The sequence below is a fragment of the Atheta coriaria genome, unplaced genomic scaffold, assembly GCF_025399875.1.
Source record: "Atheta coriaria isolate IRGN ID8LTWV9N9 unplaced genomic scaffold, Caltech_Dcor_3.1 hic_scaffold_9_pilon, whole genome shotgun sequence".
In the NCBI taxonomy this organism is placed as follows: domain Eukaryota; kingdom Metazoa; phylum Arthropoda; class Insecta; order Coleoptera; family Staphylinidae; genus Dalotia; species Dalotia coriaria.
The window spans coordinates 11,980,078-12,006,192 of record NW_027045451.1 but is presented as its reverse complement, the minus strand read 5'-3'; the positions used below and the strand labels follow the sequence as shown (position 1 = coordinate 12,006,192).

Below are 26,115 nucleotides of genomic sequence, written 5' to 3'. Positions count from 1 at the left end.
TTTAACATCATAATTGCCAAAAATTAGAATTTTGTCTTCTGCTTTGCAAAAAACACTTCAATTGACAGTTGAAGACTTAAAAAACTTAGTTTCTAACATTAATTGATAATTTAACTCATTATATTTGATTTTTCACATTTTTTTGCATCTTAAAAGTGATTCTAACCTCAATTATATCAAAAAACATACAATTTACCTACATTTTCCAATTCAATAAAATCTGTTTCCAAATAAAACTCAATTAAAGAGTCCATTTGTTGACATACATGATATCTCTAATTACCAACCATTAATTACTGTTAGTTCAGTACGATGGTAAACCTGTTGATTTTTCTAGATTCATACTCGACTATAAATCTTATCCGAGACTTAATTACGCCTGATAAAGAAAACAAAACGTCGAATCGCTGGCATCAACGATTGAAAACATCCTAATTTGTTGAGCGGCTCGCCGCGTGCTTTAATAATTCTTTAATAATCGTTGCGTACATCAAAGCGGCAGCCCTCCGCTCGTATTTAAATAATTCGTGTAATTTACAAATGATTGATTATCCCGCGATACGCAATTACACCGAATTCTGATCGGCTGAGTTTACTACCGATTTTACTTGAGACTTTACTTTTGACTGCGAGCGTAATCAAAGGTTTATTTATCGTGTGGTAGCTAGGTACTAGGTCCGAGTAGTTTATTTTATTTGTTGGTTGAAATGTGAGTAAGTGAATCGAATCATAAGGAATGAGCGAATGACGAAATGCACCTGAAATTAATTGCTCGCCGACTTCTGATTCAACGAGTTCAACGCGGACTTGACTTTCGAGAGAGGAGAGAGAGATGTTAACGATCGTTAAACTCGGGAAAACGTCATAAAATCTTTTTAGCGCGCGCCTTAAATGAATTGTAGTCAAGTTTAAGATTGTGTTTATGTTTTTCGCTCGTAAAAATGGCAAATAATGAATTCCTGGTTGAATTTAATTAATTTACTTATAAACAATTTGTATTTTTAGTAAAAACTATGGTTTTGAATGATTCAAAATGGTTAAAATTTATATTATATTAAAGATAATTTAATAAACTATAATATATAAGTTTAATTTTTTAAATTTGTTTGGAAATTTGAGATATAGAAGCAAAAATTAAGTTTTTTTCAAAACCGCATGACATTAAGATTTATTTTGTTAAATAAAAGGCTTTATAAGTATAGTAGACCTATTATACTGGTATTAAATTAAAGATAATTTAATTATCTTGCAGTTTACAATCAAAAATATTTAAAAAAATTAAAACAAATCAAAATTTTCATTAAAAAACTACAAAAAATCAAATTAAAAACAGAATTTTTTAAATTTCATCAAAAAATTAACTTTATGCCCTTTTTAAAACAATCATATTTACTAACATTAAAGATAATTATGTAAACTATCTAATTCACACTCAAAAACATTCAAAACCAATCAAATTAACGCCTAATTTAACTAAAATAACACTTGTCTATTATTGCCCAGTGGTATGCAACCAACATGCCACTTAACAATTCACTTAAACTTTTATGGATTTGTGATTTCCTACTGAATTCGCAAATATTTGTTTAATACATTTGTTCAAACATTCGAGGAACGTGAATCTGAATGGATTCGAGCCGCATGCGAGATTCGTTAAACGAGCGCCGCCGACTTGTTCTGCTCGCCGGCTCGCTCTCGCACGTTGTTTATTAAAATGGCCATTAAAATGCATTAATAACGGTTCATTCATTCCACCATTCCGCGCCATTCCTCGTGTGCTCCTCGCACATGCGTTCTCTTATTTTAGTTATTTACTCATTCTGTTTAAACATTCACAATAAATATTCACAACAATTGTTGAGTAATTATCAATCTAAGTATACATATCGCCATTTTTTAATATTTATAAAAAAATATTTAAATTAATATTGCGATGATTAATTTAACTTGAATTATGTTAAAGAATAAAATGATTAGTAAAGTTTTAATGTTGGAATTTGATGTTATGTGACTGAAGCAAAAGGCGGAACTTAAATAGTTGCAAACACAATAATTATATCGCGAATTGCGGTGGGGGCGCTAGTTGCGCGACTACCGAGCGCGCGCACAGGTGAATCAAGGTGCGCATTGTTGGTCTCTGTCGCTCCGCGCCGCTCGCGCTCTTCTGCTCGGACTTAAGCCGCCGAAGTTAAGTCGCGGCCATGCCCAATCTCGGTGCCTCGCGGCCAAGAGCGCCGTCGGCCGTCAGTCGGCGCGGTCGCCTCGAGCCAACAACAACAACAAACAAACAAAGCAAATCCAACTAGTCACACACAGTATTCTTGCCATAAATCCACCGAATCAACAAAAAATACTCGAACATAACCTACAAAACGTAACATAACCTAAAATCATGTGCTCATAAAACGCGTGGCCATTTATTTATTAACATTAATCTACGTATTAAACATATTTACGAATATAATGGATAATCCCGACTCGCCGGATTCGATGAGCAGTGATTTGCTTAGCTCGCCGCGGAGTAATCACCGGATTCACACCCACACACAGAATCACAATAATAATAATAATAATAATACGATAGGGATTAATACGATTAAACGAAGGAGACTTTTGCCGGGAAATGATAACGTGATTATTATCAATGAGATCAGCGAGGATTTGAATAGTGTGAGCAATGATGAAGCGGAGCGCGCGTCCGACGATTGCAAGGCAAATAATAACAACGATGTTGCGTTTGTGCTCATGCAACAGCAGCAGCAGCAGCAGCTGGAGATGGAGCAGGAGCAGGAGGGTGTTGAGCATGGGGTTGAGAATGGCAGTGCTAATGCGAATGCAGGGGATGATTTAGATGATGATGTAAGTTACTATATTAAATATTAATTATTAAAAAACTGGTAATTTGGACAAATAATGAAGATAAGATGAGTTAAATTTATTTTTGAGGTTAGAATGTATATAATTTAAGGTTAGGAAATAGGAAGAGGTTAGGTATTTTTAATTTTCATGGTTTTTAATTAATTACGCAAAAACTAATCAATTTATAATAACGGTTTTTTCAGCATTTTGTATAGGAATAAATTCTTTTCCTTAAAAAAATTTATTGGTGTTGTTTTCCATTAGGATAGTTATCCTGCAGTAAGTTTTATTGAATCATAAGTTTATGTGCTATAATTGGATTATTGGTAATTGTTGTTCTTTTATTGTCTTTTATTATTGTCTTTTTTGCACCAAGCAAGTCTGAAATTAATTAAAAACATTGTTCTGTGTGAATATTAATTAATCGCATATTATTTGCGCGGATTTAATTAACAAACAGTCGTTACACAACTCAAGTGTTTTATTATTGCTACAAAAGTCAATAAAAATATCTATTTTTGTTTTTTCCTTAAATAATGTAAAATATTAATTGCAAAATGTATCTATCTGTTTAAGTAATCAATTATATTTATTAATATAGATTTAAAATAGAAATTAGCGCCAAATATTTGTCATTTTGATAAATTTTAATTGCAAACATTAATTTCCATGGGAATTTCTATCATATTTCTATCAAAGTAATAATAATAACGTAAAATTTAAAGAAAATAGTTGTTGTTAAGGCAATATCCTATTACATTTGAATTATACGTATGTAACAACGTGAAAATCAATTTATTCCGACGGGCGACTAAGCGACTAACCCAACTGATGCTGCTCGGCGCGCAACGACGTTTATAGTGTAAAACAACGTAAACAGCCCCGAGGTAACTGGAATACCCTCCCGGAGGGCAATAAATTCCAGTTTAGTGCTATTTAAAAATCGTGTTTGAACAAGCGTCAAACAACAAATGTTCAATACAATAAATAACACCCTGAGTATTAATATTATACCAAGTGTTTAAATCATTAAAATATTATCCATTAAACAAAACACAATTTAAACTATCAAAATTATTTTGTTTTACTTAAACACTCTGTATATTGTCTTATGTATTCTTACGTTATGTTATCTGCCGTTTGTGTTGTTTCCAAGGCGTGTCCCCTTTACGACTCTGGACACTCTTTGACACCGCATCGTTAAGCTAAAACTACTAGTTGGTCAATGTTACTATGTACCATGCGAAGAATTAGTTAGTTATCCGATGCAACAGTAAATTTTCACCATTACCAACTCGAGCGCGGCCCCGTAGTGAGCATGTGTGTGCGTGTGTGTATAGTGGGTTATCTTCTTCCTGCGCTACCCCTGCGCTATTAGTGTGTCGTAATCGCGGCAATAATAAGCGTACTTACACCTCGCCGTCACGGATGATTGATTCGAAGACTGGTAGCTGCGGTGGCGACCAGCGGCCGCACGAGTTTCGGCACGGGCACGAGATGCCCTCCAAGGCAGTAAAAGACTATGCATCCTGCAGCAGGAATCAAAATTATACTAAGTAGCAAGGATGAGTTATGAAGTTATTTGTCTTCGGTGTGTAAAATTAAATTTTAGACACGTGTGCACTAAAAATGTTTAATATTGACTTTTACGCATTAGTGCATAAAATTTATTGCTCAGCGTGTCTAAAAACACATTTTACACACCAACAAAAATTTAATTTTATTTGGCGCGTGTTTATTCTCTGCATGTTTCAATTGAAAGTATTTTCTATTATGTAAACTCTGTACTTGCTTATTTACTTACTTGCACTAGAATGTGAGGTTAAGTAAGTATGTATAAGTGGTTTTAAGTAGTAACGCGAGCGACACATGAAATATTAATGAGTGTTTGCAGTTGGTATGTCGGATTGTCGAAACAGGAAATTGTCAAAATTATCTTTATTAATGAATCGACAATTTCGGCCGGCCCGGGCCTATCAGCCGCCCGGTAAACGATGCCTTTATGTGCATGTCATTGCTTTCGTAATGATCGCACTGATTAGCATCTTCGGCGGGCCAATCTGGCAACATTAACGAAAACACATTAAAACGGTAATTTTCGGGCTCAGTCGACTTAAGAGAAACAACATTGAAGCATTTCAAATATTATCTACACATTCACGTGGGTTAATTTTCAAGTTTGGTTAGGTTTATAGGTTATGTTATGTGTCACTGTCAAAAATCATGTAAAAGTGTTGTAATTTGTCAAATTGTGACTTTTGCGCATGCGCAGAAGTAGTAATAGTGGTGGTAGTTTGATATTTATCTAACCTAACTTTCAGTTTTACAGTTTCATATGATTTGATTAATTTTTTAGGTTATATTATGTGTCACTGTCAAAACATCAAGTGAAAATGTTATTATATGTCACAATGTGACATTTGGCGCATGCGCAGATGAAGTGACAGTTGTGGTAGTATGATATTTACTTAACCTAACTTTCACCTTCAAAATTTCATATTTTTCATGATAAAAACAGAAATAAAACTCAAAAAACTCAAACGTTAAATTCTATTCGCAATTAAATTATAATCTCAAAGTTTTTCTCGTGTTTTCTCACCAGTGTAACATTTTTTTTTTCAAATCCATTCGTGATTACATACGAGTATGATGGCGATGGTGATGGTGATTGTGAGTACCAATATGAATGTGATTGTGTCTGCCCGTCGATGATGAGCTCTCGAATGAATCTCAATCGGCCGTCGGCAGGACCTGGGCGTGCACACCAGCCTGACGGCATTCCTGCGCTCGAGGCATGCATGGGTGGCGCGCGGGGCGGCGGCGGCGGAAATGGGGGGCCCCGCGAAAGAGAGGGGAACGCGACGACGGCGTGTTCGGTGCGCGCACTTTTTACACGCGCGCGGCGCGCGCTCATTTCCATATCGCCGCCGCATCTGCCCATAAACATCTATATTATATTAATGCGCGCCTTTCCGCCAACAGCGCCAACAGTCAGCGAACGCGCGCAAAAACTTACGTTGGTACATTTCTAATTGATTGCGGATTGTTTATGGTGATGGTGAAGTGTGAGGTTAATTTGGTTCAACGTAGGCAACTTCTTATGCATTTTTGGAATTTAAATGGCGTTTTTTGTTAGAATATGAAAGTTTCTCCTATTTTTGAAGTTATTTTACATGAAAATGTCTTTATATCTTTGATACTGATTGAAATAATCTATATAAGTAATTAAAACAGAGTTGTGTTAGTTACAACATTTATAAGTCAAGATCAGCTGGACCAATTTTGATGATCTATGATTTGTTTGATTCATTACCGCCCCGAATAGCAGAATAACTAATAAAATGTCAAAATTTTTGATTTAAAAGGTATTAAATAAGGGATGAAAGTTGATATAGAGATTTAATCAAAGTTATAGTGAAATAATTGAATTCTAGATGGCGCTAAAGTGTATTAAACTAAAGTAACCTAAAAATACAGATTCATCAATTCTAAAATAAAAAAAATACTGCTTATCATATATCTATTATTCCTAATAATTAGAATACTTAAATAATAATTACCAGATTAGTTAGCGTCTTGCGTCATTTCCGCACGTGCACTTCTTACACTCATTTGAAATATTGTTTCCTCCAAATGTTAATGTATCTAATAACGTAATAACGCTGGAAGTTCAAGTTACGTATTTTACTTTTACGGTAAAAAAGGGTAAGAAATAGAAAACACGAGCAAAACGTTTAAAAAAAGCATCATCAATCATTTACCTGCCGCCTGCCGCCATGATACTTTATCATTAGCATCAGCAGCTTCAGGAACATTTTTGGTCTTGCTCATTGCTCTCGTTTTGATTCTTTTACTCTCGCGTAGAGCAAGAGTGCCCAGCGCACGCCAGAGATAATTGCTTGTAATAGCCTGCACGTACATCGCTCATTGATATCATTCCTCATTCGTTTCTTCAACTTTCAAATATTCACAGAAAACATTTGGAAAAAATTTAAATTTATATTTATTCTGGGCGCAGAATAATTAAGGAATGATAGTTTAGTATAGGCAACTCATTTTACCAAATTAATCTTTAAAAAGATAAAAAAATGTAATTTATAGAGAAATAAATATAAAACTGCAGTGTTTGTTTTTACAATGTACCCAGAATTGAAAAACGACTGAACTAAGTTAGATTTGTTAAAATTTTGTTAAAAAGAAAACATGAAAAATGTTGAAAAACACACTGCTACGAGAATTTGATGAATTTGAAACATATTAATAGTTATAAGGGGTGAACAAAGCTTCCCGGTAGAGTCTGATTGAGAATAAAGTAATTACTTTGTTGTCAAGACAAAGAAATTGTTGTTTTTATCCTCGCACGTAGATCAAGTTTAAAAATAGGTGAAAAAAGAAGTTTGAAAGAAGTGAATGGTTATGCCGCAACCCAATTTACATGTTTTGCTAAAAATTAGTGGTATGTAACGCATGTGGGCAGTTTAGTTAACCAAATCTTTCCCCTATCGTCTAATTTTACTCATTTTCATTTTTGGAACATTTTTTAAATTATTTCATCAATTTTAAAACAAAATAAACCAAAAGCATTAAATAAAATATTAAATAAGATATTTTGCAACACTCGGTATCTTCTACAATGCGTAGATAATTGTGATCGTAATTACAGTAGTGATTAGACGATAAAAAAATGTTACAACAATCGAAAAACAGTCCAGCCGTCCACAAATATCTTCAACTATCTTGACTATTATCGAAGATAATTAGCGAATTGATTAGTTTTTCTAGCGTGTAATTGTAATTGTAATTTTAATTCGTAATTCGTAATTTTCTAATTGCAACAACAACATTGATACAGATAGCGTTGAGAATGAGAAGATAATTTGATTTATTTGCGCAACTCGATGATACGCGACTTTAATGGACGACGCTGTAATTATCTACAAAAAAAATTTAATCAACTTTTGACGATCTTGAAGATCTAATTACGCTAACAATTTTTTCCCTGATTGTATTTCATATATTAAATTTGACGAAATCCGGACGCGTGTCGACTGTTCGTGTCGCGTGCGCCATTTTGTTTCTCATTGTTTCATCAAGCAGCACAAACAACAAGAGCGTCGTCTCTGATTGGTTGGAAATTTCGTCGTGAAACAAATGAATATGTAACTCCTCGTTTCTTGTTGGTATTATGTTCGGTTTTTCTTTTGTGGAAGGGTTTTTATGAGCACAGGAAATGACACATTACACAAGCATTACTTGTTGCTTCACGCTTTTCATTAAAATTCGAAAAAACACGCAGCGGCACGGCACACGCGCAGCAAATTGGGCGCAACGAATGCACGCACGTGAAGAACACAAGCATCACGGCACGAACGCGATTTACATTAAATTAAGCTGCTATTTTATTACATTAAAGTCGAATTATGTTACATATTGTCGCCATTACAACTATTACGAGAATAAACTTTACTAAAATAAATAATAACGCTTGAAATTAAACTTTATCCTTATTGGATTTTTGTTTTCTTTGTTTGCCGATTTTTGTTATATATTTGATGTGATGATGGATGGTAAAATTATTATGTCGAGGGACACGTGCTCGGAAGGCCCTCGGGCGATGCGCTGCGAGTGGCCCCCGATCGACGAGACGCCGGAGCGCCGCTCTTCGCCTCCGGAGCAGCGCAAGAACCGAATCACACAGAATGTTCCGGGCGACAGGCCGCGATAGACGCGTTGTTCGTCACTCGTCATTCGCGCTCTAATAAAATATTCAAAACACGCGACACAATCATCCAAGATTACTAAACTAGTGCAACCATGTGCAAATATTGGATTATAAAAACATAAATTATATTATAAAATAAATTTGTGTGTGTTTTGTAAAGTTAGAAAAGTTTTTTAACATACTGTAAAACAGTTAAGGACGATTTTTGTGAGTATTTAACTTGAAAAAAGAATTTAATTGTGTGTTAAATTTCATGTTTTAAGAGGTTATAAATGCGCCGCCATTTTAGATTTATTCGCGCGCCAAATTAATGTTGTTAATTATAGCCGTTAAATTATTCGCAAGCGCCAAACAAAGTAAAATACACAAACGGTACTTGCATTTATAACTAAATACTTATATTCACCGTGTGTTTTACCCAAATATAGTAAAAAGAATTTGGGTTTTCAAACAAGTACTGTATTGTAATAAACTATTAAAATTCTAACGAAAGAGGAATTAGAAATGACTAATATTGACAGAAATGACAAAAGCCAAACTTTGACAACGCATAAATTAATAATTTCTTATCCCAAGTAATGAGAATGAATTGCAATGTATGTGTTTATAAATAAAGTGATTATTATTATTAATTTGTGATTTGTTTCGGTGTGATTGCAGGAGAGATTAACGGCCAGCGGACACGGTTCGCTGGCGTTGAGCGGCAGCTCGCCGGGCTACGGCGCCGGGGGCAGCGGCGGCCACCATCATCGCGGCGCGTCGGCGGTGCACCACGGCGGCGCGATGCAGCACCAGCTGCCGCAGCCAGACTTTCAACCGCCGTACTTCCCGCCGCCGTTCCACCACCCGCCTAGCCCACCGCCCCAGCAGCACCTTGAGTACCTCACTGATCCCTATGGTGGTCTATCTGGCCTGCATCATTACAATCAACTCGGCCTGCGACGGGAAACGGATCCAAATCACACCCATGTGGTAAGTTTCATCCACTAGACCAGTAGAAATATTTGTGGATAATATAAATATTGAATGAGATTCTTTCGCGTTTTTAAATTCCTATAGGGGTGGAATAGCTAATAGGGTAGTTGTTGGTATGGGGTGGTTTTCGTGATGCGGTGAATGTCTGACATTCCGCTCGCAACTATGCACTAAGATGGATGGCTAAGAGTTGGGGCGGGATCAAAACCGGAACATTCCACCCCATGCCCGGGTCATAACTATGTCTATGTCGTTGTTGCATCCCCTCAATCTAAAATAATCTCGTCTCATATTATCCTGCCGAAGATACCCGGCATCCTCAGGATCTTCAAGATTGTTGCACTTGTTTGCATCTTGTGAAGCGAAACTATTTCTGTCCCCTGTGCTGCAATCAACAAAATATGAATATAGGCAAGGTTTACAATAGAATTTTCGGTAAATTTCAGAGTCAACTGAGTCACGGGGCCAGCTTCCCGTACGCCAGCGGGCCTGGTGGACGTGCAGATTATGGCATCCCACAGCGAGTGTCTTCGCATGATGATCCGCTGTCGCTGCATCAAGCGTTGGGGCAGGCTGTTGAGGAAGCTCAGGGTGGTATCGATGATAACACGGGATTCATTTCGGATTTACCTCTACTGAAAAGTAAGTTTTTTTAGAATTAACAGTGTAATAACTAGGATGTTAGAGTATTTGTGAACAGAGAATTTAGGGAGTTATTTTTAATGAACAATACCAATGAAGAAAATATTATTTTTTTTTAATTTTGAACTTCTATCTGAAGTTCTTTAAATTAAGGAAGCTCTTGTTTTTCTGTATCCATTTTTAATTCATAACATCACAAGTATGTTTTTTGAGGCAAGAGTTACTTACAACTTCCCGCAAATTGTAGTTTTTGTCTTGAAAACTTTAAAAATTGCGAATGTTTATGTCTAAAACATAAATTGTATTGATAGTCGCCATATTTGATTAAAAAACTCACTTTCTAATAATCCTTTTTCTCTTTACAGGTATAAAAGGAAAAGATCACGGTGGTGGTTCAATGGTCTCGCCGTCGGATGTGTTCTGCTCGGTGCCGGGCCGCCTCTCGCTGCTCTCCTCCACGTCAAAGTACAAAGTCACCGTCGGTGAGGTGCAACGCCGCCTGTCGCCGCCGGAGTGCCTCAACGCCTCCCTCCTGGGCGGCGTGCTCCGCCGTGCCAAATCCAAAAACGGCGGGCGTCTTCTCCGCGAAAAACTGGAAAAGATCGGCCTGAATCTACCCGCCGGGCGGCGGAAAGCCGCCAACGTCACACTGCTCACCTCGCTCGTTGAGGGCGAAGCCATTCATCTGGCGCGCGATTTCGGCTACGTCTGCGAAACGGAGTTCCCCGCACGCCAGGTGGCCGAGTACCTCATCCGGCAGCACGGCGAGTCCGTGCGTCGCAAGGAGCTGCTGCAGGCCACCAAACAGGTGACCAAGGAGCTGATGGACCTGCTCAACCAGGACCGCTCGCCGCTGTGCAACACGCGGCCGCAGATCCTCCTCGATCCGTCCATCCAGCGCCACCTCACGCACTTCTCGCTGATATCGCACGGCTTCGGCTCGCCGGCGATCGTCGCCGCGCTCACCGCCATCCAGAACTTCCTCAGCGAGTCGCTCAAGCACCTCGACAAGGTGTATCCGAATCAGGGCGGGCAGGGCCAGCCGATGCTCGTCACCTCCAGCCTCGACAAGGCCAAGCTGGACGACAAAAAGTGATCTTAGGCCGTAGGTAATTTATCTAAATCTAATTCAATTTCTCCAAGACGGGCAACCCCTCGAATTTGTATGTGTTTTGTGATCTACCTAATCGTAATTCTCGGACAAGGCTACGATTGTACATAGTGCGCAAATGACCGACTGGCAGCTCCGATTCATCTTCGGCGAGTTTATACAATCTTCAGTGTTCTCGTGGCGTCGTATACATATTGAATATAGGTATATACTATACTTTGTTACATAAGTATTATTCCATTTTATTGTTTTTATTGTAACTATTCTCATATGAAATATATTTTTTCGATCGCTCGAAAATCACCATTGGTTTTCAATTTTTAATTATGCGACACCGAAAAATCAAGTGCAATCATTCTTATTAATTAATCCAAAAATTAATTAATTAATTATTGGTCGGTTACGACCACGTCCACTCTGCTTGCAATCTATTTGGTTTCACTAGCGTACCACAATTTGTTAAACTTGCGAACTGCGAACGTCCAAAAAATTACAATACATTAAAAACCCTATCTACAAGTCCGCTACGCCTAAACCCTACATTCCTACCGCATCTCCCTGCCAAAAAGAAGCCCATGGTGAAGTGTGTACAAATGGAATGTTAATTATTACAAGAAACAGAAAGAAGCGACGCCTCTTATCTACAGCATGTGCAACTATTCGTGTCGTGTGATCAACCTGCCGCAACTTACAAGATACTTAGCAAATTATACAACCAAATCATGTAGGGTTCCATCCGTAGCAGTCATTTTCAACGCGACTAGTCGCACATCCGTACTTACAATAAATACGTTTTACAAAATGGCACATGGCGCATCATCGTAAACATCAAATATTACACCAAAATGATATTCATAAATAAAAACCCCTCGAAAGTAAAAAATAAAAATTAACTGCAATCAAAATCATACCTTTGTATAGCTACTGCTTTATAAACGACTGCATTTGTTCTATTTGTTAGTTCTTGTTGATGTTTACTTATTTAGTTTGTCTGACTGGCATTATCAAGTAACTTTGAAGTTGAAATTATCGAAATAAATAATAAAAATGAGTATTCATTGAGCAAAAACAAAGACGACGCTTTCGTACATCATTCTCAGCGTGCAACTTGATCTGCTTGCTCAATCACAACCGCAACAATCTACTAATAAGATATCATGCTAGATTTCATTATGCTGCGGACGCCGTCTGAATTTATTCAACGCTTCACGTAAAATTTGCTGCACGCCTGAGATTTGCTTCTCTCGCGTCGGAGAGAAAGTAAAAATTAAACAAATAATAAACAATCACAAATGGACGAGCACAAAAACATAGAGTGGCGTCCGAGGGACAACGCACGAAATTAAACGTTGAACGCAAAATATAACAAAATTGAAGATTTGTGTTGTTGATGGTGGTAAGTGGTGATTTTGCGCCCGGGTAGATGAATGCTTAATTTCAGGCGTTGTCGGCAGCAAGTCAATCGGCGTGTGGCGGTTCTTGCGTCGGAATTTTGAAGCACATGATCCGGAAATGTCTGCACATTTCTTGAACCTACAAAAATAAAACACATGTGTAAATTTTATAAACATTTTAAATAAAATCTTGATTATTCCAGATGATTCTAATCACAACTTGCAATACTTATTGAATATTCATGCGCAGATTCGATAATTTCATACACGGAAGTGAAATAAACAGTGGATACCCACAATATGACAATAAAAAGTACGAAAATTAACCATAAAAATTACTTCCTGATATCTCCGATTGTTTCCACATGAACTTTTACCCCGCATTCAATCTATTCTATAAATAAATAATATTCTATTATTATATTTGCTTACCACAAACGTTCCGTAATGAATATGTGTTATCAACGCAATGGCACACCACACATAGGCTGTCGTGAGCTGCACAACTTCACTATCCACCAAGAGGCACACAGCAATCGATACCCCACTGGGAGTCAACAGCCAGTTGTATAAATCAGCGCGAGTGTTGCTCATTTGCGCCACGATTAATCGACACTGCAATAATATCAACTATTAATGAAAAAAATTAAAAATTTATAAATTACTTACGCAAATATTCGAGAAGACAGTCCCAATGATAATAAACACCACACGCGGATCCTTCTCCAAGACATACGGTGCCAATAACACCCATAATGTGGTCATCACAAAGAACACCGTGATCGAAACCAGCGGTCGCACCGCCTCCGCAAACGTCCGATTGTACCCCGTTTGATTCTTGTACGACTGATACATATTCCATCCGATCATAGGCAGATTCGCCAAACCGGATGAAACGTATAAGAGTATCTCAAAGCAGACGCCGGCGCTCAACCCGGCGAGCTTGAAGTTGAAGAGATCGTTTCCGCGTACGCCGGCGGCGAAAAACGTGATGATCGTACACCACATTGAGAAGTCATAACCCCACGGTAGGAATAGCAAACCAGTGTTGTATTTCTCCCAGTGCGTGAGATAGAAGTGGATGAGGACGTTCCACACGACGAAGAACATGCGCAGCGCATTGATGCTGTGTTCTTCGCTGCGGCCAAAGATGGAAAACCATGCGAGCGGGATTATCGCCGCTGTGAGTGAATCCAGACCGTGATCGAAGAGTTCTCCGAGCGGGCCGCTGGTTCCTGTGCGACGGGCTTGCTTTCCATCGATACCATCTACAATAAAACATTTAAACATTTAATAAATTGTAATTTGTGTTTTAGGAAATCAGTAAAAATCGACCTTTACAGGGTCAATTTGTAATTTAATACAAATATTTATATGTTTAACCGTCGCCCAAAAATATAATTAGATTACTAAATATTTGATAAATGTAATCGCGTTGTAATCGTGAATAACTGCTGTTTAAATTTTTATTATTATACATTTTGTTATCTTCTTCTCCAAATAAAAAGTTACTGTAATAATTATAAATGATTCAACGAAATCATAAACTGAAAAAGTTTATGAATCACGTTACTTTTTCATTTTATTTCAACAAAATCAAACTCACCAGTTAAGTAACACGCAAACAAACTAGTTTGTAGACAGGTCTAGACGCGTTAATTAATCACAATATTGTTTTTACATTATAATTAATATTTACCTAGTGTATAAGCGAGGAATAGAAATATCGAGCTCGCTAGAAACACCCAGCTCGGAATCGGCAACACTTCTGGATGGTTCGGAGCATTCGCATAGAATTCATAGTCGTAGAGACTCAATAGAGCCAACATCACCAGGGTAAATAGGAATCCGGTGAACGTTAGTAGATTGGGGGCGATCCATTTCGGACAGATCTGTTGAAATACATTGAATGATGATTATAACGTTGAAAAAAAATCGATAAGTTCATAAATAAATATGCAATGCGGAATACGAAGGAATGGGAATTTAAAATCAGGTCGGAACGAAACTATTCTTATCATCGCGACCCAGTCACTAAGGTTAAAAGTTTACACACATACTGATCAACCACACGAGCGATTTGTTGTTGTCGCCAACACTATTCATGTTATGCTGTGTTCCACGTCTTCAAGTATAGTTTAAAAAGCTGCCGCATATCTAGCACAATGTAGTAATATTAATATATTAATTATACCAATGCTTAAATAAATAATTATTCGATACGACAACAATTCAGTGACTTAATAGAGAGTGTTTGTTGAATAATTGTAATTAAAACTACAATAAAACAAAAATAAAAGATTCTTTTAGATGAATCTGTACTACAAGTGACACACATCTTAAAATAAACGATATTTTCAGTAGTTTATTACTATATTCATGTTTTCAAAGCCTCGACCTCTGGAAAATTTATAAGTTACAGACATTTAAGGCACAACAAGATATAAACAACATTATAATTGTACTGAGACATAAATTATTTAACTTTTTGTGCATTTTTTTACATCAAGTATGATTAATATAAGTAGTGGTTGAGTAATTTGAGAGGCACTTTACAAAACTACAAGTTTGAGATTATTCACATGTGATAGACACGTAATAGTACCAATCATGGGTTATCTACTAATCCAAAATTGATAATCTAAAGTGATATTGGTACTTTTCCTTAGTATTTACAGCACACGCAATCAAAAACCTTCAAAACAACAAAATCGCGGCATTTTCAAAGAAAAATATAAAATTTTCAGATTGTAGAAATAAATTGGTTCAAAAATACACACAATTCAAACTTTCCTCTTCATTTAATCAAACTGAAGACTAAATATTGACTAAATTTACTTATATACCGCATTGCAAACATGCAAAGGCTGTTTTCAACCTGATTTATAGGCATTCTGTTTCAGCAAGAATAATTAATGTAGCATATTGCGTATTTTTATCCAATCAATAATTAAAACAGTCGTGAAGCTTCTTTATGTTGCATCAAAACGGCTAAATTAGGTTAGGAGTGAGCAGGAAGGAGCATATTTAAAAACCAACAGTGTTTTACTTACCAATATGACTTTGTTCCAAAATGGGTGCATCACATATACGCTAAGTGGACTAGTATCTTTACAGCTATACTGTAAACAGATAAATGATTCAATAAATTTCCCGCTTATCCTCGTAATTATAATTGCCGGCGAATAAGCCGGCATGACGCAGGTGTACGTCAAGCAAAGCATATAAAAACTCACCTTGTAATTTTCAAATCCGACCAAATGGTCTTTGGTTAAATAGGACCTCATCCTGCCGTCGGTGGAGGTGTCTCCACTGTACGTGTATCCTAATTAAAACGCGAACTGTTGGCTGCTTCCTGCAGCACCTAAATACGGCACCACACCAGCTCCACGTCGATACTCGACGACACGAATCACGCCTGAAGTAAACAGTTTGAGCGTTACTATCGTTACTCGGCGAACGCACGACGATCGCGTGATTACGTCCGTCGGTAAGGTTGATGCAAACTACTGTAAACTAATCAGATTGAACGCTTGTTCCGGGAGCACGACCGGCAGGAAATGAATCGCGTGGAGTGCGGCGCTACGACTGACGACGCTGCTCACGCGTCGTATGATGCGTGCGCTCCTCCTCCGTGCTGGCGCTTATCGCGCGGTTCATTGGAGTTCGTTCTCCATGCCGCCGTTTTGTTTTTCTCGTGTTATCACCTGCTACTGTTATCGCGAATCCGGCACGCAACGAACGATTCGATGACGCACTTCATTCATGTGCCACCATTTTGTTTTTCCTTCATTTCACATGTTTCTTAACTGTCATTTCGATCTTTACCACAAGAGAGCAGCACCAGAATGTTAAATGTTTCAATCGTAAAATATAAAAATAGAGTTAAAATTTAGAATAAATATAAATTAAGAAGAAATATAACGAGAAATATTTATCTAGCAGTGTATACTCTACAGCGGAAAAACGACTCGCGTACACTAAGTACTTGCAGATCTTAATTCATTGATAGTTGTTGAGGTCGCCACTAGATGACAGTCCAAGATCATAACACTTTTCAAACTAACTTTATTTAACAAATCACTCTAAATTTAACTAAGAATAAATAAATGCAAAATCATCGTTTGGCACTCAAAAATGCATCAATATAGTATTTTTTAATCTCATCGCGTTCCTCCTCAGGTGGAAGTAAAGGGTATTTGCCTTCTCTCCTCCTTTGAGTTCGAACAAACCCCTAACAACAATAAATCTTCAATAAATCTAGTAAATCTCTTGTTTATTGTTGTACTTACCCAAAAAGATTTACACAGTTGATAGTTTTCCATTGCTTTGAGACACTTATCTCTATCATAATTATTATCATCAAGACATTTGTATGTTAAATCAGATTCTTTGTGACATGGATTGAGTGTTGCAGGATTAGCTTTTTCAATGCGTCCCATTACACTGCAAAAGTAGTAAAATAGTAAAATATTATAGCGCTTTTCTTACAAAATTTGATTATACAGTGATTTATTTTCATTTGACTGCAAGGTTATGTTTTTGTTGCAGGTCGAGATCATATACTCATGGAAAATAACTGGAATAAAGGCAATTGTAAAATTGTTTTCTAAATTTTAAACAATTTGTAAGAAAGTAAATGCAATAATCATAAAAACTACAAGAATATTATATTTATTACTCAGTTTAAATCATAAACTGCACTTTTGCTTGTGCAGGTGATAATTTTGTTGAATTGTGTTATGAGAATATCTCGGCCATTTTGTTTTCACTGCAATTAGCAGCACCGACGTGTACGTACACAATCCATGAGATTTTGTGCGCGCACGACACTTGATTTCCGCCCGCCGAGTGGCAACGTCGGTCAGTCGCGATTCGTCCGGTCCGTCGGCGAGAGTGCTCGCCATCCTCTCATGATTACCTGGAAGAATAAGAATGACTCCTAGCCGAGCGCGTCGCCGCCGCGTCCATGCCCGTGCGTAATCATCCGCTGCGTTAAATGCGCGTTGCCACCATATCCCCAACGTTGGAAGCGATCAGCGCGTTGCGTAGTGCTAGGCGTGTGTGCCCACCGACCGCCTCCGAGCGACGACAAAATGTCGAAAAACAAAATCGTCATGATGAAGAACAGCAACAGCAGTGGCGCGGTGCACGAGCACAGCGGGCTGGTGGAGGTGAAAAGCAAGGTGAGCCACCTGCCAAACAACTAAAACAAAAAAAACGCATCGCTTGCGGAAAACAAGCTGCTTTTTTCCGCAGCGAATTTTCGCGTTTTGCGTGTGCGGTTTGGAGATTTCAAGCGCAAACCGTGCTTCGCCGACTTTCTATTCCATGCCGAGCCGACACCTGTTTGCTAAAGAGAGCATGAATCATTTTAAACTCAATGCAACAATCACACACCACAATTCTTACCATTTATGGTCATTTTATTTAGCACTTAAAATAAATATTAACATAACTATCAATAGGTACATTTCCCGACTCATTAATGTAAATAAATATATTTTTAGTTTGATGCCGAGTTTCGTCGCTTTTCCGTCGAGCGTGATGTGCAAGCAAAGTTTGAAGAGTTCCGCTCGTTATTGGAGCGCCTGCACCGTCTCACGGACACTACCTTCCTGGTGTCCTACATCGACCCTAGCGACCAGGACCTGCTGCCCATCAATAATGACGAGAATCTCCGGCGTGCGTTGAACAACGCCAAGCCGTTGTTGCGAGTTATTGTACAACGCAAAGGTAAACAACGAATGCTTCTGTTTTCATTAATAAACTCGTTTTTAATTGGCATTCTACACACTGCATGCCAATCAGTTGCATCACAGTACATCACACTAACACATCAACATGCAAATACAGTCCAACCTTGAATAGAAGGTTGTAGTGTACTGTGTACATGTAAATAATTGCAAATATTTAATTAGGAGTCAAATTTGAACAATGTGAAGGCGTGTTAAGGTTGGGTGGTTGTGGCGTTATGTTAATACTCTATTGATTGTTTCAGGAGATAGTTCCGAGGAATTAAATGGTTACGGCACGATGAAACCAAAAAATCTCATCTCGAGCCTATCGCTGTGGGCGACGCCGAGTCGAAATAAGACGCTGGCGATCTCGAATCCACATGATTTTCGACAGGTGTCTGCTATTATTGATGTGGACATCGTGCCGGACACCTGCCGGCGCGTAAAACTCCTTAAACACGGCTCGGATAAACCCCTGGGTTTCTACATCCGCGACGGCACAAGTGTGCGCGTCACTCCTACGGGACTCGAAAAAATTCCCGGGATATTTATCTCGCGATTGGTCCCTGGTGGTCTGGCTGAATCCACTGGTCTGCTAGCAGTAAACGATGAAGTTATTGAAGTAAATGGTATTGAGGTGTTTGGTAAAACGCTGGATCAAGTCACGGATATGATGGTGGCAAACAGCAGCAATCTAATCGTCACGGTGAAGCCGGCGAATCAGCGGACGGTCGCACCTGTGCGCCGCGGAAGCTTTAGCCGGAACTCGCAGCTTTCCAGCGGGTCACAACAGAGCCACACCACTGGTGGGTCGGATCCCGACGATAAGGATGAGGATGAGATCGTTGACTTGACGTGCGTTACGCTGGACGATAGTATTTCGTCGTCGCAGACACGAGAGGATGGCATTTTGCACTTATAATATTGAGAATGAGTCCAATCGATGATATATTTTTGTTACGACTAGCATGTAAGCGACTATTCCCTGTCGAAGCAGATAAGCAATATGTTGATAGCTTGTTTGGTAGCTTCGGACATTCCATTTCCGGTTTTTATAACATTTTAAAGCATTTTAAACTAAACTATACTAAAGAAAGCTATTGCTTTGCACCGGCAAACAAATAACTCTTGTTATTTGTGAGCTCAATGGTGCATTTTCGAATACTTAATATCAAATATCACTACTTAAAACATGATTTATGATGATTTTGAGGAACATAGGCCGTATTATATTTATTGTTTCATCAAGCATTTTTACTTTTATAGGTATATTATTTGTTGCGTTGCGTTCTATGATATATAATTGTACTTAATGTTTACAAGCTATTTTTTATCGATTTTATTATTAATTCTATGCATTAATTGTTGTACATACATTTTTATTATGATTAACGTAATGTTGGCATTGGTGGGCGAAGGAAATCATCGAGCTTACAGTGGACGAAGACTACCAATACTACCAATGTGCCTGGAGGAAAAACAGTGAACACCAAATTTACACACACTTATACTGAAGAATGAAATGATGAGCATCTCGAATATTGTACTTGAAATTTAATCAACTGGCAGCTTTGTATCTATCGAATTTAAAACCTGAAACAAAATTTACAATGACTTCCGTCCTGAAATATTATCTTTGTCTTGATCGTTGAACTTGTATCGTGAATTAGATCGTTGTTATAGATCACTTGTCGTGTGAGGTCAACAAGCAGTAATATCATTTTCACTGCTGCAGCGTGCATAGATACTTATTTATATACATAATATATATTACAAGTTGCAAGTTAAATATCTTACTTTTATATATACGAAAAACAAAGAACTGAAGTGGATGAGAATAGAAAACTATTATAGATTTATGTTGTCTAATTCTTTATACTGTTTCCTGTTGTCCGTTACATCAATTTTGAGTATTTTTAGTAGTGGGATGGATTTGTGATGAATTTGTTGGAAGAAAAGCAAAGAAGCAACTTTTAAACTCACGGGTCAAGAATATTATATCTGTCGGCTGATTATTAGGTGTCTAACTTTTGAAAATACAAAAATTTGTCACTTGTGTTGCAAAAATCAAAACTATGCACATTAATTGCAAATTAATTCCAATTTTACAAAAATTTCTGTTAATATTGCACATTTATAACATTATTAATGCTTTGTCCACTAAATTAAGAAGATAAAACAATGGCTACCATAAAAAATTAAATCAAAAAGTTAGGCAACTTTCTATGATCTAAGTTTTCTTTTTAATTTTTAAAATGAAGGGCTTACGTTCATATAAAATCAAAGCGGCTTTGCTTGTTTGTTTTGTTTTTGTTTTCTTGTTTATGATTTTCGTACTTTTTAGCATAATACAAGGTGTCAAACACAAGTAAACTTCGTTAACTTGTGAACGTCCTGATATAATTTTTGAATATTGTAAGTTTTCTTCCAACTTGATATTTACTAACTTAACAACAAATAATTTCTTTACGTTAGGTGCGAGTCATGAATAAAGCTGTTGCTAAATTGAGTTTGCATAAAAAGCTTGGTCAAAAAGGCCGCCCCAAGCGACTTATTGCAGAAAACAGCGACGACGATGAAATTAGAGAATTAAAGCAGTTGCATAATAAAATCAAAGATTTGGTTTTGTCTATACGCAGGACACAGCGTTCCAGAGAGAGGCGACGCATCGACCGTGCTGTTAGAAGGCAAGAAAAACTTCAAAGAAGGAAGCAACAAATTGAACAGGAACTGTACGAGGAGAACGCCAAAATGATCAAACAAGAATACGATGAGGATGCGTATATTGAGTGCAAAAGTGAGAACCGCGGTTTTCAATCCTGGGAAAACATGTCACCCGGATTCGTACCAATCCCATATTATGAAATTAAAAAAGAGCCAGGCTATGAGCATGTTAATGATCCGTATGTTCCAATTAATAATCCTAGGGATAATGATGCAAATTGTACTTGGACATGCCAGCAATCTGGTACATCCAAGAGTGGTTTACCAATATTGAAGATTAAGCGAGTTTTAAAGTACCCCCAACAACCGGTATTTGTTCACAAACCGCCACGTCCACGGCAGAACTTAGATCTGCTTTATCCACCTCTTGTTCTTTCTGAATCTTCTTCCGATGAAAAAAATAAGCGAAGTTCGTGGAAGCTTAAACAGCGGCATACATTAATTTGAAATAGAAACGTTTTTTATTGTGGATCTTATGAGATGTTTGTACTTGCATTTGTTGAATTTAGAATAAAATGCTAAAACCAAATCATCAACATTTTAATATTTTGTTTTACGTTAAATTTTGTGTTGTTTATGCAATCTCTTTCATCCCTTTACCCCCTATAGAAGTGCCCTAAAATGGCCCTCAAAACGTAGCATTTTTATTAAAATTTAAAAACGCTGCGGAAAACGCGCTGTATCTCGTAAATTAATTAACTTTTCTTCAGTTTTTAACCGTCATAATATAGTTTCTGAGATCATTTACCTTATGGGTACCCTTTTAACCCTCTACCCCCTTTAAAAGTGCCCTAAAAATGCCCTCAAAACTTAGCATTTTTCATAAAATTTAAAAATACGCTGCGGAAAACGCCCTGTATCTCGTAAACTAATTAACTTTTTTTCAGTTTTTAACCGTCATAATATAGTTCCTGACATCCTCTATCCTATGTGTGCTTTTCTAACCCTCTAACACCATTGGAAGTGCCCAAAAATGGCCCTCAAAACTTAGCATTTTTCATAAAATTGAAAAACACGCTGCGGAAAACGCCTTGTATCTCGTAAACTAATTAACTTTTCTTTAGTTTTTCACCGTCATAATATAGTCCTTCAGATCCTTTAACTTATGTATATCCTTTTAACTCTCTAACAGCTTTGAAAGTGCTCTAAAATGGCCCTCAAAACTTAGCATTTTTAGTAGAATTTGATGACACGATGCGGAAAACGCCATGTATCTCGGCCGAAGAACAAGGTCAAACTTTTTTATTAAAATGTTTTCGATCGAAGAACAGGGTCGAACTTTTTTTTTTAATTTTTTTGACCGGAGAACAGGGTCAAACTTTTTTTATAAAATTTTTTTCGGTCGAAGAACAGGGTCGAACATTTTTATTAAAATATTTTCGCTCAAAGAACAGGGTCGAACTATTTGAAAATAAATTCTGGTCAAAACTGTGGAAACGCGCCTCCTCCAAATTTTTTTTTAAAGATTAAATGTTAATTATCTCGAGAACTAAAAGGGCTAGAAAGCAAAGGACTTCATATTCTTGATCCTTGAAAAATTCTCTACAAGATGGCATACTTCTTGTAAAACAACCAAAATGGTATAAAAAATTTAACGAAAAGATTTTGTCATAAAAATTGCAAAACTTTTCACTTTTTTTTGTTCAAAATTTAAAGTTGGAATTTTGAATTTCTGATTGCGGATTCTAATTATACTAATAATTCGGAACAATAAATCTTAGTAAAATTTCTGTCTATTTTGTTTTGTTTAGGCCCTATTGGGTTTTAAAGATTACATATAACGAATATAACTTTAAACAGTACATTGTCCGGTATCTTTTTAAAATTTTGTATTAAAATAAACGCTTTATAAAATTGTCCTCTGTGATAATACGTATTAAAAAACTGTTTTTTTTTATTTCTTGTGCAATATTATTAATTAATATAAATTTGGCGGAGGCGCCTGACATTATAATTAGTATTTCAAATATTAATTAAAAACTAGTAACATCATTGTGTAGAAAGACTTTTAATTAAGCAATATATACAACTTTTTATTTAAAATCATTACGAGTATTCTCTGAAGATGGCTTTAAGTAAAATGTCTACTTCCAGCGAGACTTAAATTCCCATTATCTCCGAAACTAATTGAGATAACTAAATACCAAAAACACTGTGATGCTTAGCATCAAATTCTAGATGGGATAACATTAAAAAATTTTAAATATAAAAGGTGTTTTTTAAATTTTCCGACTCAACTTTCTCGAAAAGTACTAAAGTTAAAAAAGAACTTTCTTCAGATTATTCATGCGGTGATAGAGATCTATAAAATGGCAGATTTAGTTTTTCCATTTTTGAAAGTTGATCAAAAAGTGCTTGAAAATAGTCAAGAGGTTACACTTGACTCTTTTGTGGCCCAAAAATATTTTTTTACGCTAGAGAAAAATCAAAAACGCCAATCGGTTCAGTTTTCCCAGGGGATGAAATATATCGAGTCAGTTTTCCGATAACATCAATATTTTCAAAATACTTGGTGAAAATCGAAACACACCATATTAAACCACCCCTCCGATTTTCACGAAACTTTCTATAGGGATGTAGAATGATGCAAGGAATCCATTAATCCTGGTTTGGTTTCGATGACGTAATTAGTTTACGAGCTATTGGCCATTTTCATTTATTACGTAATTGTTGATAATTGCATTTTTTAAAGTGCTACATAATGTAGAATTATGCCCTGCATACGAAACTGAAAACCATTTTCCTTTACCATTGTTAGTTTGCGAAAAAACTGCAATAACCTGGAATATACATTTTCTCCGTCCTTTCTTAAGCAGAAAATAAAAATTTTAAAATTAACTTGTTTATTGCAGAAACTAGAAGAAAGCATTATTTTGAGCAATGTATCTTAGTAGAATTTTGTTATCAGACCGATAATTTAGACAGTATTCACAACATTAGGTTGAAATTAAAATGTGCAAATTGTATAAGTGTTTCGACACAAGTTTCGATGCAACTTTGTATCAGGATCACAGAATGTATGAAGAGGTTGATATATTTTTATGGATCTTCGCAGGATTTTACAAACTTCGTCAAAATTTAAAATAATTCAAAACACTTTTATCCGGGTAATAAAACTGTCAATTGTCAAGCGGAAGACAAAAAAAAATAGTAAAATCTTTATTAGCATCTTAATTAAAATCATAACATATCTGATTTACCAATTAAAAAAAAGTTCGACCCTGTCTTTCGAGCAGAAACAATTTAAAAAATAATAATATAATAATACAGACCTGCCTTTCAGCCGAAAACAATTCTGAAACATAGTTCGACTTTGACCAACAGAAGATCTAGTTGCCGCTTATTTTAAAAAGTGGCAATTTAATGTTAAAAACCTTTGGCGCTGTTTTACACAAAATGCTAGCTGAAAAGATAAATAAATTAAACCTCTGGAATTGAGAAATAATAAAAAATGTTTTAAAATCGAAGAATTTTATTCTAAAAGTATAAAATTACCCACATTTAATAATAGAATCATTTAGACAGTTTAAAAGTATTAAGATTAGGTTAGCAGGACACAGCATCTAGTGGTCATCATCAGCGGGTTGTTTTACCCAATATCCCCAAGGAGCGTGGCCATGCTCTTCATGATCGGAGGGACCGCGATAAACTTTAATTTGCACGCGTCCATGATGATCTAGTTACAATAAAAGAATCAGAAATTAAACAACTCAACAAAACATTTTAAAATATCTTACCTCCGCCTGATGCAGCTGCTTGAGAATCTTCATAGATGGCTTTCGCGTAGGAAAAACTCAAAAACGCAACCACTAAGCAGAAAAGTGTGAACAAAGCTCGAAACATTATAATACTCAATGACAATTATTATTATTACAATTGAAACTATTAAAGTCTATTATTGACTATACAAGAACCAGTTAAATATATAACTGGCATTTGTTAAACGCTTGCACCTTTTATATTAGTTTTAAAAGACCACAAAAAGTGTTAATTTTATGCTTTCTTTCCGCTTACCTCGCACTTATCTTATTTTATTTGGTAGTGTTCGGTTGGTTGCACACAAAAAATGGCTCCCGTATAGATTCGTATAGAAAGCAGAGAAAGTTTTACTTGCTGAATAACCATTGTAAAATTTCAACGCGTCCCTCGCCGTCGATAGCGCTTGCCTCGACGATACGCACATTTTGCGTTATCTCACTACGCAGCCGCGTCATTTGCAGCATCAACAGCGCCTCGTTACGCATCTGCCGATAACTGACGTCCATTTTGGTAAGCACTAACAAAAACTTGATACCAAAACACATTCAAACTTACGATTTACTATTTTAGGGTATATTTATAGTTACTTTAGTCTTTTGTAGTCCTGGATGGGATAACATCGTGTAGAGTAACACTCCAGCAGCGGAAATCTGGCACAAATTCGACGTATCAACAACATAGAGAAGTTTAGTTACGCCGTGTAGATATTTGGACCATAGGGGCGCCATTGTTCCACCAAGTTCACGAATTTTTGTTTCGGATTCAACTTCGGTGCCGTTTTCGCCCACTTTGCGCTTCCATTTTATCAGGACGATATCCGTCCCGACTGTTGGTACGGAAGTTGTTGTGTTATCCACGGAATTTTCATTTTGCAGTTTTCTTAAAAGCAAAGTTTTTCCGGAACCTGTAGGACCCAAACAGATAATGTTTGGGTCCATTTGGCGTGGTGTAGAAGTTGTCATTGTTTAAAATATTGTAAACAATTGCAAGAAATACTACAAAACTTGTAGAAGAGGTTAAAATGTTTTGTTTGGTCGTTTCATCGTCATGGCAACAAATATTGATTGATTATTAAAGATTTTGGGGGATTTTATTTACGTGATTGGCGATATTGTTTTGAGGAGCGTTGTTTTGTAAGCAGCGCATGCGCAATACTATAGAAATAAACAAACGAAAAACTTTCTGGGATTT

The 26,115-nt window shown here is 36.7% G+C and overlaps 5 protein-coding genes and 1 long non-coding RNA gene across 8 annotated transcripts; 3 read left to right on the top strand and 3 right to left on the bottom strand.

Annotated features, from left to right (window-relative positions):
• Positions 1-2,098: 2,098 nt before the first annotated feature.
• TfAP-2 (transcription factor AP-2) lies at positions 2,099-11,609 on the top strand. Its single transcript, XM_065312547.1, has 4 exons — positions 2,099-2,859; positions 9,242-9,553; positions 10,003-10,198; positions 10,564-11,609. Exons 1-4 carry the CDS (start codon positions 2,464-2,466, stop codon positions 11,292-11,294), a joined length of 1,635 nt encoding a protein of 544 aa, XP_065168619.1. The 5' UTR covers positions 2,099-2,463; the 3' UTR covers positions 11,295-11,609.
• On the bottom strand, positions 11,527-16,484 carry LOC135799437 (ethanolaminephosphotransferase 1). Its single transcript, XM_065312548.1, has 6 exons — positions 15,940-16,484; positions 15,757-15,825; positions 14,403-14,595; positions 13,373-13,971; positions 13,136-13,318; positions 11,527-12,842 (listed from the first exon to the last, which is right to left on the bottom strand). Exons 1-6 carry the CDS (start codon positions 15,988-15,990, stop codon positions 12,768-12,770), a joined length of 1,170 nt encoding a protein of 389 aa, XP_065168620.1. The 5' UTR covers positions 15,991-16,484; the 3' UTR covers positions 11,527-12,767.
• Positions 16,485-16,754: 270 nt separating this feature from the next.
• Positions 16,755-17,300, bottom strand: LOC135799440 (coiled-coil-helix-coiled-coil-helix domain-containing protein 7). The gene is made up of 3 exons (XM_065312550.1): positions 17,210-17,300; positions 16,996-17,149; positions 16,755-16,937 (listed from the first exon to the last, which is right to left on the bottom strand). Exons 1-3 carry the CDS (start codon positions 17,263-17,265, stop codon positions 16,821-16,823), a joined length of 327 nt encoding a protein of 108 aa, XP_065168622.1. The 5' UTR covers positions 17,266-17,300; the 3' UTR covers positions 16,755-16,820.
• A 227-nt stretch (positions 17,301-17,527) lies between these two features.
• On the top strand, positions 17,528-20,300 carry par-6 (partitioning defective protein 6). Its single transcript, XM_065312549.1, has 3 exons — positions 17,528-17,889; positions 18,214-18,439; positions 18,705-20,300. Exons 1-3 carry the CDS (start codon positions 17,800-17,802, stop codon positions 19,361-19,363), a joined length of 975 nt encoding a protein of 324 aa, XP_065168621.1. The 5' UTR covers positions 17,528-17,799; the 3' UTR covers positions 19,364-20,300.
• Positions 20,301-24,619: 4,319 nt separating this feature from the next.
• LOC135799193 (ADP-ribosylation factor-like protein 16) lies at positions 24,620-25,886 on the bottom strand. 3 transcript variants are annotated; one of them, XR_010549922.1, is made up of 4 exons: positions 25,512-25,886; positions 25,180-25,451; positions 24,903-24,974; positions 24,620-24,841 (listed from the first exon to the last, which is right to left on the bottom strand). XR_010549922.1 is itself a non-coding variant. In XM_065312212.1 (2 exons), exons 1-2 carry the CDS (start codon positions 25,884-25,886, stop codon positions 25,272-25,274), a joined length of 555 nt encoding a protein of 184 aa, XP_065168284.1. In that variant the 3' UTR covers positions 24,620-25,271. The 3 variants fall into 3 exon arrangements, 1 of the variants encoding a protein (XP_065168284.1); XR_010549921.1 differs by having other exon boundaries at positions 24,903-25,451; XM_065312212.1 differs by having other exon boundaries at positions 24,620-25,451.
• LOC135799197 (uncharacterized) lies at positions 25,360-26,107 on the top strand. The gene is made up of 2 exons (XR_010549923.1): positions 25,360-25,434; positions 25,495-26,107. It is a non-coding gene; the product is annotated as an uncharacterized lncRNA (long non-coding RNA).
• The last annotated feature ends 8 nt before the right edge of the window (positions 26,108-26,115 follow it).